This window comes from Melopsittacus undulatus, chromosome Z (genome assembly GCF_012275295.1).
Source record: "Melopsittacus undulatus isolate bMelUnd1 chromosome Z, bMelUnd1.mat.Z, whole genome shotgun sequence".
Classification (NCBI taxonomy): domain Eukaryota; kingdom Metazoa; phylum Chordata; class Aves; order Psittaciformes; family Psittaculidae; genus Melopsittacus; species Melopsittacus undulatus.
Genome location: NC_047557.1, coordinates 42,424,362 through 42,437,148, shown reverse-complemented (window position 1 = coordinate 42,437,148; position 12,787 = coordinate 42,424,362). Strand labels below are relative to the sequence as shown.

At 40.3% G+C, this 12,787-nt stretch overlaps 1 protein-coding gene across 1 annotated transcript; it reads right to left on the bottom strand.

Annotated features, from left to right (window-relative positions):
- Positions 1–8,293: 8,293 nt before the first annotated feature.
- On the bottom strand, positions 8,294–12,689 carry RMI1 (RecQ mediated genome instability 1). The gene is made up of 2 exons (XM_031054433.2): positions 12,585–12,689; positions 8,294–10,589 (listed from the first exon to the last, which is right to left on the bottom strand). Exon 2 carries the CDS (start codon positions 10,564–10,566, stop codon positions 8,683–8,685), a length of 1,884 nt encoding a protein of 627 aa, XP_030910293.1. The 5' UTR covers positions 10,567–10,589; positions 12,585–12,689; the 3' UTR covers positions 8,294–8,682.
- Positions 12,690–12,787: the final 98 nt, after the last annotated feature.

Genomic DNA, 12,787 nt, shown 5'->3' with positions numbered 1-12,787 from the left:
CACCTAACTGGTATTACCTGACAAAAGAAAACCAGACTTTTTTTCCTTTTTTGTCGCATGATTAGTCACCTACCATAGAATCATAGAATAGTTAGGGTTGAAAAGGACCATAAGAGCATCAAGTTCCAAACTGCCTGTCATGGGCAGGAATGCCTCACACTAAACCATGTCACCCAAGGCTCTGTCCAGCCTGGCCCTGAACACTGCCAGGGATGGAGCATTTATCACTTCTTTGGGCAACCTGTTCCAGTGCCTTACCACTCACACAGTAAAAAACTCCTTCCTTATATCTAACCTTAAGTTCCCCTGTTTAAGTCTGAACCCATTCCCCCTTGTCCTATCACTACAGTCCCCGATGAAGAGTCCCTCTCCAGCATCCCTATAGGCCCCCTTCAGATACTGGAAAGCTGCTATGAGGTCTCCATGCAGCCTTTTCTTCTCCAGGCTGAACAGCCTCTGTCAACAATACTAAAGAGTAGATAGAGTATTTTACTGGAGACAGAGAATTATGGCACACCCTTCTCTCTCATTTTACATTAAAAAGATATAACTTGTGTTTTACAACATCAGTAGTAGAAAATAAGGTCATAAGTAAAAGCTAATCTAGTTACTAAAAACATCATGCAGTATCAACTCCGTGTCCTTTCATCAACAGCAACACAGTCTATAGGTCAGACATCTGCTTTTCTCCTATTTTGGCTTTGTCTGACAGTCAAATGTTATGACATTACATTATTTAACAGCTGGTGCCTGTCAGCATTGTATCTGACCATTTGTGGAAAAAAGAAAAAAAAGAAAAAAAAAGAAAGGTTTAACTTGTTCCAGTATTCTTGCATATCTTAACATATATTTTAAAGTAGTATAACATTATTTTTTTATATAGGCCCTTGCTGCACATATGCTTGGCAGCATAGTTTCTTGACAGCTCAAGGTTATTTTTCATTAGTATTTGCATATGAACAACCAGTCTGTAAGTAAAAGGTTCCAGGCAATACACATGTGTTTTCATTAAAACATATCTATTGAATTATTATTTGAATGCTTAATATTACAAGTAGATCCTTATTTACACTTTCTACTTAATGGCATTTTCTAGTTCGGAGAAACTGTAAGAGGGCAATTACACTAATAGCTGGTATTGGGGAGTAAATTACCTAAGCTTATGCTTAGGTAGCCAGCAGTGCTGGGGCTGTTGAGTCTGGTTTTCTTTACAATAAATGCTAGATTGCAATAATGTTTGCCCATATTTTATATATAGTATGCACTTGTTAAGTCATGATTGTATTGCAGTTGTAAATATTACAAGAAATTGTCTTAAACACAGAAAAGTCACTTGTGAATATTTAGCTTGTTATTACATTTATTTCCTAAATGCTGTTAGAGGACTAAAGTATTTCCTCCTGATTATTGTAAATCACACTCTTTTCCATCCGAGATTCTTTGAGCATATGCATATTTTCACCTTAGAATTTTTTTTTTTAAATCCAGAAGAATGCTTTCTGAAGGTTGTGATTCTGCCAGTACTGTGAGATCAGACCATCATCTGCTGTAATTAATGCTACCATTCCTCATACTTGTCCTGTAATCATCAACATCATTAAATAAAGTTTTTGACCCTTTATGCAGAAATAATAACCTGCCTTTTTTCTTTTTTTTCCTTACAGCAAAGGCTCTTCTCATCCAAGGACAAAATTAAAACTACCAAGGATGCAAACACAAAGAAGTTAACATGCTAGGGTGGTCTGTACTAGCCAAGTTAAGAGTATGTGCTCTCCATACACTCTGCACAAGGAATTAGGTGTTTGTAAAAAAGCTAAACTGCTGCAGAGGAACACACTCATTTAGCTAGTAATAGACAATAACTACTGTATGACTCTCGGCTTCCACCTTCATCTACAGATTAAGCATCCACAGAGTTAAAAATTAGATGCCACTTGGACTGAAATTCTTTCTGCTCTTTGAGTAGCCATAAAATTGAGGCAAATTTCTTTTTTGATTCAATGACCTTGTGAGAGTTGCCTCAAGAAACAGGGAAGTACCCTTGACCTGAAAGGCCTTTAACCTGCAACTCTTACAAATGTCTCAGTTCATCCAACTCAGTTCACATCTCTCATTCATGAGGTATTGCCAATACAGATGGTGTTCCGGATGCCTGTATTTTGCCCTTTTTCATATTAACAGAACTTAGCTGAAATCAATGACATTTTTGCGCTTAACAATAGTGTAAAGGATTGATATTCATCTGCTACAAAACAGTAGGCTGTATATTGCCAATGCTTTTTAAGTAGTATTGTCCAGTTAAACAACTTATGCTCTTCCATCATCACAGTGCCAATATAGTAAAAGGCACTGAATCCTTTTAAAGACAGCTTTAACTGTGACTTATATTACAATATGAAACCTAGGATACAGTCCTTCCTAAATAACTTGCAGCTCACACAAGCAATATATATACCAAGAGAAGCATGTGATCCACGACAACAGGAAAATCTCTGCAGGAGCTGCCCCTCGTAAATAAAAAAGATCTAAAGATGGAAATGTTGAGAGCAGCCCTAACTGCAGCTATCTTGACACTGTGCTGTGTCAAAGGCTTAGAGAAGTGAGCAAGTTATCTCTAAGCTTTAGATCTGATTGGATTCAATAGGAGACCACCCGTGTAGGCAGAAAGGCCCAGGGCAGGGGGTTGCTTGTCAGGATAATCTCTTTGAAGCACACAAACACCAGACAGTGCAGAAGACCAAGCTGGTGCAGCAGGATGCCAGCACGGATGGGCACACAACTCCTGACTGAACTCAGATGTAAACATGAAAGCACATGGAGGTAATTTCAGGAAGAATACAGGGACACTGGTCAAGCACATAGGGATGAGATGGCAATAAAGAGGGCTTCTGAAAGTGCAACAGAAGCAGTAGGAATATTGAGGAAAGTTAGAGAAGGGGCCTCCTGACAAAGGACATGGGAAACACTGAATCATGCACATTTTCACTGGTTAGTGACAGCATTGTGGCCTCCCATTTCCTTGAGCCTACTAACAGGATCTGCAGAAAAGTAGTACAACCCACAGAAGGGGAGAGAACTGGGAGCGCAGCAGCCAGAAGACCAGAAGACCATTACATACCAATGGGTCTGTGACACACACACAACACAGCTAAGCAAAGCAGGTGCAATCCTGTGCTGTGCACACCAAGCCTGGCCTTCAGGCTGTGTCAAGCTGCACTAATGCCTGGGCATCAAGACAACCTCAGGCATTGCATGGTGCCAGAGAAGCCAGCAGACAGCTTCTGCTGGGTACCAGAAATTATGCCACCTGCATGACTTTGCCTTTATTCAGAAGTGTTAGCTCTAGTAACTACCATTTTACACAGTACTTTAGAGAACCCAAGTGTCTTTTCTTACTTAGGTAATATTTACTGGAGTATTTTACCCTGCAGACACATACAACTCTCCAAGATACCAGACAGGGTGTTACTGGGGGCACATGCTCAAGTCACTCCAAGGCAGAATGCTGCAGAAGTCACAGAAGTCAGGAGATTCCTGATGACTGGAAAAAGGCAAATGTAACACCCATCTTCAGGGAGGAGGATTCTGAGTGACCTGAGCCAAGGAAGTTAGAATAGATCCTCCACAAATCGCTATGTAGGCACACGAAGGAGATGGTCACTGGAAAGAGCCAGCATGAGTATACCAATGGTAAGTCATGTCTGTCCAACCTGATTCCCTCTAGGAAGAGGCTTCTGATTGAGCAGGTAAGGGGCAAGCAGGGGGAGAAGCTACCAGACATGGCAGGAAGGGGCAGGAGGAAGAGCAGAAAGAAACTATTCAACCAGTACTGCACGGGCTGGACACACAGACTGACAACCTCCTTATGTTCCACAAAAGCAAATGCAAAGTCCTTCATCTTAGCAGAAATAACTCCATATGACAGAAGGCATTAGGAACAAACCAATTAGAGAGTTTTACAGAGCAAGACCTGTATGACCTGGTGGGTAGACTGAACCTAATTCAGCAGCATAACCTTGCAGTGGCAATGACCAGCCACACACCAGCCTCTATCAGAGCAGCAAGCAGGCCCAAGAAATGGAGCTGCCTTCTGCTTTCAGCACTTGTGAGACTGCATGTGGAGTACTGTGTCCTATTTAGCCTTCCTTAGCATACAAAAGTCACTCACTGACAGTGAAGCAGCTTAGCAGCAGATGGCTGCCAAGGTGGTCAGGGAGCTGGAGCATGTGCCAAACTCTAGAAAGATTGAGAGAACTGGGCTTGTTCAGCCTTAAAGAAGGCTAAGAATAAGAAGCAGAACAAATTCTGACAGCAAGATACTGTAATTTACCCTGTTAGAAAACAGTGTAAATAATAAAAAAAAAATCCTTAAGGAAAAAAAAATACAAAGTGACATACTGATACAAAAGTATGCTACACATAGAGCATCTTGGGTTCAGCTGTTAAAGTTATTTGCCTCCTTCCTAGTAGCTGGTGCAGTGCTGTTTCAGATTTAGCCTGAGAACAATGCTGATAACACAGCAACATTTTAGGTGTTGCTCATTAATGCCTACCCCAAAGACTTTCCAGTCTCTCATGGTCTGCCAGTGAGGAGGGGCACAAGAACCCAGGAGGAAGCAGAGACAGAACACCTGACCCAGACTAGCTAAAAGGGTATTCCATATCACAGCATGGCATGCCCGGTATATAAACTGGGAGGAGTCGCTCAGAAGGGATTGATCACTGCTCAGGCTGGGCTGGGCATCAGTCAGTGGATGGTGAGCAAGTGTATTGCGCAGCACTTGTGTTTATTGGTTTTTGGTTTTTTTTTTTCCTCCTTCCCTTTTTAGGTTTATATTTTCTCCCCTTTTTTTCCCCCTTATTATTATTACTAGTAGTTTTATATTATACTTTAGTTATTGGACTGTTCTTATCTCAACCCATGAGGTTTACATTCTTTCAATTCTTCTCATCCAGCTGGAGGAGGTGGATAAAAGGCTTGAATCATGATTGAGATGAGAAGCTGATTTGTGGCACTCATCTACCTCTTCTGTTGAATTAAAAAGAACTGCAATGTCAGGCTGCTCTTCTCATTTGCTGTCATTACTGTTGGCATTGTTCCTTCTAGGACCAAAATGCAGAGAACTGGAACTGAAATGAGAAACATTAATTCTGTCTGAAAGTCCCTTTTGCTCCTTCCTCCTAAGAATATTTACATTTGCTTGCCACCAGATAACCCAGAACTATTGTACTATATTCTGTAAATCATTCTTCCCTCCCTGTTAACAAAAGGTTAATACCTTTTTATTCTAAACAGAAATGCTTGATATTACAGCAAGACATTGAGAAATAGGCTTTGTATTTAGAACCAAATGTTATGTTTACTTTTCCATCTAATCACGTTCCATACTCACCTGTGAGAATTTCTCCTACCAATATGACCTGAAATATATAATTCTTTCAGAGTGAAGTCACAGTACTGGAGCAGTACAGCATGTCCTTTAAGAAATCCCTGAAGAACATTCCTGATACTTAAAATTACATCATCTCAACTAGCTGTTGCTTCCTTAGGACACTGCTTTCATTCAACAACAAAGCTGCTGGGTTATAATGACATGCTTTGTTGTGGCAACCTAGTATGCAGTAGAATTAGGCTAGTCCTCAAACTGCTCTTGCTAGCCTAGTTTATTTGGAAACTTGCCACATTTGTCATTCTAGCCACTGCTTTGTTCTCCAGTTTTAGTGTGAATACCTTTAAAAGTAGGGTGCAGTGAAGTTTCTGAGAAATTCCTTTTTTCTACTAGCTCACCTTAGTGACAAAGCTTTTAGCTGGGATATTCTGATCAGCTACCTGGCACTGCCATAGCAAATTTATTGCTTTCATTTTCTTTAATAACTCTAAAAAAGGCAGGAAGAGCAAACTTTCATCATTAACATAACATCCAAGTCATTGTGTGAAAACATTGTAGGTTTCATACATTCAAATTATTTGGAAGTTTCCACTGTGATGAGGATGAGGGGGAAAAAAATACCAAAACAAAACAAAACCCAAAACAGTTTTTATCATTAATATGAAAATATTCCCTGAGACTACAGATTCTGAAACTGCACAAGCAAAGATACACTGCAGGTGTCCAAGTCTACTTAGCAGCTGAAACAACGTTAAGAAAAATTGAGTTTGTAGAATAGCAGAGATGACAGAATGATCAGGAACTGCTTTCTGCTGGGTTACATGTAACTGATGAGAGCAGCTGCCATGAAAAATCCCCTATAGGAGCTGGTACAGGAATTCTTTGCAGTCTCTAGCAGAAGTGTGCCTACACCTCTGCTCCAGATTATCACAATGATCAGGTGGGGTTACCACCTGCTCTCTGAATTCAGCCTGTAAGAATGCTGGCTACTTGGCATGTTGAGGCAGCACACACACACAATACATACAGCACAAAAGCATTAAGACTGGTAACAGGGAAGTTGATTCCAAGAGCCTTACTGGATAAGGCATGAACCAGTGACTGGTACACACAGCCACCTACGCTATTTTCTGTTAGGATGTTTAGTTAAGACCAGTATGTCTTTTTCAAAGTCACTTTATTTCATTCCTTTTCTTGTCTGAAAAAAATCCATGCCATGCTTTTCAGTAATTCTAAAAGCTTAAACACAGATCTAGAATCATTATACGTCAGAAAATCGCAGTGAAATAAATGCAGAGCAGTCAAGCTCTAAATAGCTAGTAGACTGAGATTTACCTTCTTGCTCGTACTGGAGTACAGGTACACGAGTAGCCAGCCTGCCAGGAAGAACATACTGGTAATGAAGACATGGGCAACAGGTGGATGGGGAGAGAACGAAAAGTCAGACAAAGAAGAGTGCCTTTAAGATGCTAAGGGCAAAAAGAATGGAAGACACATTAACATTTTAGCAGAGATGACTAAGCCTTAACATAAATGCAGAAGAAGAGGGGCAGGTCATCATCAGCTGAAACAAAGACAACACTTAAAATTTGATTTTGTGCTTTGAATGACATTCCTCTTGTTTTGCACAAATAGAATAAAATATGTGGATTATTCATTTGCTTGGACTTTAAGGACTCCTATCCTTTTACATGGAAAGGCCAAAACTTCAAAGGAAGTTTTCTTAACTCATCATAAAAGAAATGCTTCCATAAAACTCCAATAAGGTTTATAGTCAGCTGTATTAACTTTTACAGGGATTATGAGATAAAGCTTCATCAGTTTCCTATTAACAAGCAATTTTTTTCTGAAACTGTAACTAAAGATGTATCAATATAGGTTCCACACAGGGAAAACTTTTTGCTTTTACAAAAATTCTAAAATGATGCACAGTTCCCAACAGACTCAGAAAATAAACTGAGAGATAACTTACAGGGTTATAGTTTGCTCAGGTGGGGAAGGCAAGGATAGGACAGGGAGGAAAGGGACACAGGAATTTATGCATTTCTAAATTGTATAAAATAAAGCTTAAAAACCTTATGCCTTGAGCCTGAAAAAGCTCAAGGTTCCCCCTCCTCCACCTTCTTCCATTTTCCCCTTACTTAGCAAATTACCTCTAGTGACTCCTTAGGTCATCTGCAGTCTCAAAAATTGCTTCTCAGCTGGGGACAGGGCAGCAGGGCAATACTGACAGTCTCTCACAGCAATTCCCAATGGCCTAACAGACATCACTCAGAGAAAGAAAAGGCTCTGAAAAAAAGATAAGTGATTGTCCAATAGAAAAATCCCTTTCCTGGCTACCAATTTTAGTCTTTGCAAACACTGCACACTTCTACCTATGGTCCTCTGCCCCTGCCAGAATTTTAATTCTTCTCATTTCAAAGGGGAAAACAAAAACCCAAACAAACAAGTAAACAAAACAACAAAGAGAAGGGAAAAGGGTGTGAGGAATGAAAAGGAACAACAGAAACAAAGAAGCAACCAAATCATTTCTGATACTTTACACACTCAACAAGGTTTATACTTTTTTTTACAGTAACTGAGAAGTTTCCACCACAGTTTAAATGAAAACTGCAATGTATTTATTCTAAAAGTAGAAATAAATATCAAAATTAAGACCAACATTAAATATACATATGCAATAGGTGTGTAGCACAAGTGCTTAAGAACTCTGTAAAAGGCTACAAAATTAATGAATAAAGTGGCCTGTGGGTTCAAAACTGTTAGCAATGATCAACATTAACGTGTCAAAAAAAAAGAGGATCTCCATACATTATAATCAAACTTTTTTTAAATAAAATATTTTAAAACATTTGTACTTTTTATTTGTTTTTTTTTTTAAATACACATTAATCTCACTAGTATATAGGGCTGGGTTTTCTTTTTCCAGCTCATCTGAACTTTCAGAAAAAAAGAACAAAAAACTACTTTCTACACTTCAGGTTCTTGCACAGTGAATATGTATGAGAGTCTTCTACTCAAATTCTGCTACTCCAGATTACCCATCAATGACACAGAGAATTCTGAATAATGAAAATTATAAACTTGTAATCTAAATCAAAACAGGAATATTTGAAAGCTTATTTCATTACCACCATAAGAAACAAACTGCTAAGTTTTGCTGAAATCAGTCATCTCCTCTTCTCACTTTCCATTATTTTTCCTGGTATGAATTTTAAATTTTAACTTTCAACAGTCCTTCAGGGGAAATCTGACTTAAATGCATCCCAATATAGGCCTACAAGTTTGCATGTTATTTATTCAAACGTTTCTTCAATTGTTCTAGATGCCTTGCATCAGCATCCTGAAGAATTAACACAGTGGCTTTAGACTGAAGTGGATTAAACTCTATAGTCATCAAACAACAGAGATCTATCAATTGTTTTTGACATTTCTCTAAACCATCCTTAAGCTTTAGATGTGAAGCTGGATCCTTTCTCAAATTATTCATTTCAGACACCGAAAAGCCAATCAAACTTGTTAGAATATCATTAGTGAAATCTACTTCAAGATAAGCTGAACCATCAGAAATTTTTGCCTTTATACCCCAGGACCCATTGGTGCTTGTGAGGTTTCCAGTGAGAGTAACAATAAAACATTTAACTTTCAGCACTGTAATAGTTTCTGGTCTTTTTGCAAGTAGAAGAGAAATATATGTAAAAGGTTGAGAATGTAAATCTAAATGAGCCTCTATTGCTCTGCAAGGAACGGTCTGTGAATCATGCTTCTGCTGATCTGCTTCTGGATTCATTTTTGAGAAAAATACAGGATCATCATTTAACAGCCTGCTGTCAGAAGTGTGTTGGGATTTACATCTGCTGTCATCTAGGTCTGTATTATTCTGCCTTTCTCCAAGAGGATTTTCCAAATTAAAATCTGCAGAACAGCAGCTCTGATACATGCTTTTGCACTGCAAAAAGCTGCTCATACTATTTCCATCACCATCAAATACTGTTCTTCCAAAAGTCTTTTGTTTGCTGAGAGCTTCTACTGGCTTATCTCTTTCACTCACATCATCTTTCTTGCAAGTGCCATTTAAAGATGAATTGCAGGAGCTTCTAGATGTATGTGGAAGTGTCTCAGCAATCACATTTACATTTCTGTTTATGACCACTGGTGACACTTCTTCGAGATCTCTTTGCATCTCTTCTTCCAGAAAAAAGTCATCTTCTGAAGGAAAGTCATTTAAAAAGCCATCAGCATATTCTATGGGAGGTGAAACTTGATCATCTGAATCAGGAAAAGGACTTCCAGATTCCTGTGGCAATACATTTCCATTGGGTGCAGTCAGTGAACCTGAGGCTGTACTAAAATTGTTGCTTCTACTGTAGCTTCTGCTTTCAAAAGACACTTCATTGTTTAAAGCAAATTCATTATTTTCATCAAGACTAGCTAAAAGCTCTTCATCTGAAGGACCTAGACTTTGTTCTAAGTCATTCACAGGCCTTGGAACAATGTGGTCATGGTCAGCTTGTTGAACAGAATAAGGGTTTTCAGTTTCTCCAATTAATCTAGCAAGGACTCTTTCCTGAGAATACTCCTCCAGAAGAGCATCCACTTCACCTCCCAACAGTTTCACATTTTCTGGCTTAAGCAGAAGAACTCCGAGACGATATGTAGTATTACCCTGTACAGTGATTTTTGTTCCAGGAGGAAGATTACTGTGGAGGACAGGCACTGGTTGATACTCCATGCCCTGAATTTGGTGTATCCCATCAGTTAGTTGTAGCATTAGCATTCGAGTTGGTTTTGCTTCCCAGGGCTTCTGGAATGCTTGAGTACTGGCTGTTACTTCTTCATTTATAGTATTTTTCCCCCTTAGCTTCTGCAATTGGGAATATGCTGGCTGGCTAACATCAACCAGTGAATCAATCTGTATGGAGTAGAAGCCTGACAACTCTCCTTTGGGAGCATCTAAGATGCAGTCAGGCAAAATGGGATATGCCAAGTCTCTTAGATCAGTAAGAAGCCACTGCTCAAATACCTGCCTGTTAATCTGGGCTTGATTTAAGTTGCTACCATTATTTTCTTCCTGGATCCAAGTAATACATGCTTCCAGCCATGTCAAAGGAACTTTAACATGCCATTTGGATGAAAGCCAACTTTCCACTCTTGCTGCAATGTTAGGTGCTGACATTTTCTTTTAAGAGTGTGAAGTCCCTAAAACAGAACCCAAAAAAAGACATATTTACAGCTTAAGTTATAACAAGTCTCTTGCTCATATCATATAGAAATTTGCTCTCAAAGTTCTGCTATTCTAAGTGTGACAACGAAGAAGCAATTTTAATTAACAACATTTATATGGAAACTAAAAATAAGCATGCATTTCTCATATTTAAAGCATAAGAAGTATGGGATATTAAGAAAGTACAGACTTCTATGATCAACCCTGCTTGGTGACTTCTTGTTTTCTGTTGATTTAATTAAAAATATAACACTGAAATCCTTTTGTTATAGATAGAAAGCAAATTAACAACAACAACTAAAAGTAAAAAACTCCAAAACACAAAAAAAACTCTCAAGCAGTAGTTTGTTACATCCATGTCCTCTATTTTTTTATTTCTGTGCATTCTGCTGTTAACACTTAAGTTTACTTAAGAAATTGACCTGAGGGGTTAATTCTGCCGTATCATTGCACTGTTATAAACAGAAGAAACACCATGTACAACAGAAGCAAGCTGACATCTGCGAGCACTGTATCATATGGGTGACTTTTCAGCTGTAACTGCATAAAAGCTTTGTACCTGAGAATAGAAAGCTAACTTGAAACATCACTAATTACCTAGAGAATCAATCCAGGGTTCAGATACAATAGCATCAACCCTTGGAAATCATCATCTCAGGAACATCAGTGGCTAACAAGCTTTACCTTCTTACTGCTTTAGGAAGAAGCAACACACATACAGAATAGACTTTCAGTTGGAAGGGCCGTACAATGATCACCTAGTCCAACTGTCTGACCATTCCAGAGCTGACCAAAAGTTAAGTTTTATTAAGGGCATTGGTCAAATGCCTCTTAGACAGTGAGAGGCTTGAAGCATCGACCACATCTCTAGAAAGCTCATTCCAGCATTTAACCACTCTCTCAGTAAAGAAATGCTTCCTAATGACCCATCTGAACCTCCCCTGCTGCAAATTTGAACTACTGCCTTTCACTGGATCCCAGAAGAAATCAGAAGCTCCATTTCCACATCCTCTTCTCAGGAAGCTGCAGAGAGCCATGAGGTCACCACTCAGTCTCCTTCTCTCCAACCTAGCCAAATCCAGAGCCTTCAGCTGCTTCTCACAAAACAGTTTCCAGCCCTGTCACCAGCTTTGCTACCTTCTCTGGACACAGACAAGGCCTTTCACATCCTTCTTAAACTGTGTGGCCCTCCACTGCACACAGTGCTCGAGATGAGGTTACACCAATGCTGAGTATAGCAGATAATCACCTCTTTTGACTGGCTGGTGACACAGTGACTGATGCATCCCAGGATGGGTATGCCCTCCAGGGCACAAGGCTGACTGACACTGCTGGTCTTGCTGTCAGTCAGCACCCCCAGGTCCCTTTCTGCAAGGCAGCTCTACAGACACTCCTCTCCCAGTATATACCCCAGGTGTAGAATCTAACAGTTGAACTTTTTAAATTGCATGGCACAGACGATTGCCCAGTGCTCCAATCTATTTACGTCTCTCTGCAAGGCCTCTTGCCCCTCGAAAGACTCAACAGCAGCTCCCGGTTTGGTATCACCAGCAAACTTGCTAACGGTGCATTAACCTCGTGATTCCAGATCATTGATACAAACATTGAAAAAGTATTAGGCTGCCTAACTGCATTTGGATTACGCTTAATCACTTGAAACGACAGCTGAGGAGCTCAACCTCCCTACAGGGTGTGACAAAAACAAGTTACCCTGAAAATAATTAGGAAACGCTAGATTTAGATGGGATTTCTTTTTGCACTCTAGCCTACAGCAAATTAAAACCACTGTGGTTCTAAGTTTCCCCTAAAACTCCACCACTCAGAGGACACCGTACCTACACAAAGTAAAGCGCCGGCCTGCTGGGCCTGAGGGGAGGGAGGAAGAAAGGCTAGGCCGGGGGGAAGGGAAGCGAGAGTCGCACCCCGTAGCCCCTCGGGGGGGGCGAACCCCTTCCCCCGCCCGCACTTACCGGGGTGAGCGGGCAATACCGAGGGGACCGCCGCGGCTCCCCCTACCGTCGAGGGCTGGCGGGCGGGAAGGGGCTGAAGGGCGCAGCCGCTCTCCACACACAGCCTCCCAAAAACGCCGCTCTACCCAGCAGCCAATAGGAGACTTCCGTCGCGCGCGCTTTCAACCATCGCGAGAAGCTTTTTAGCCATCGTTTCCTCCCCC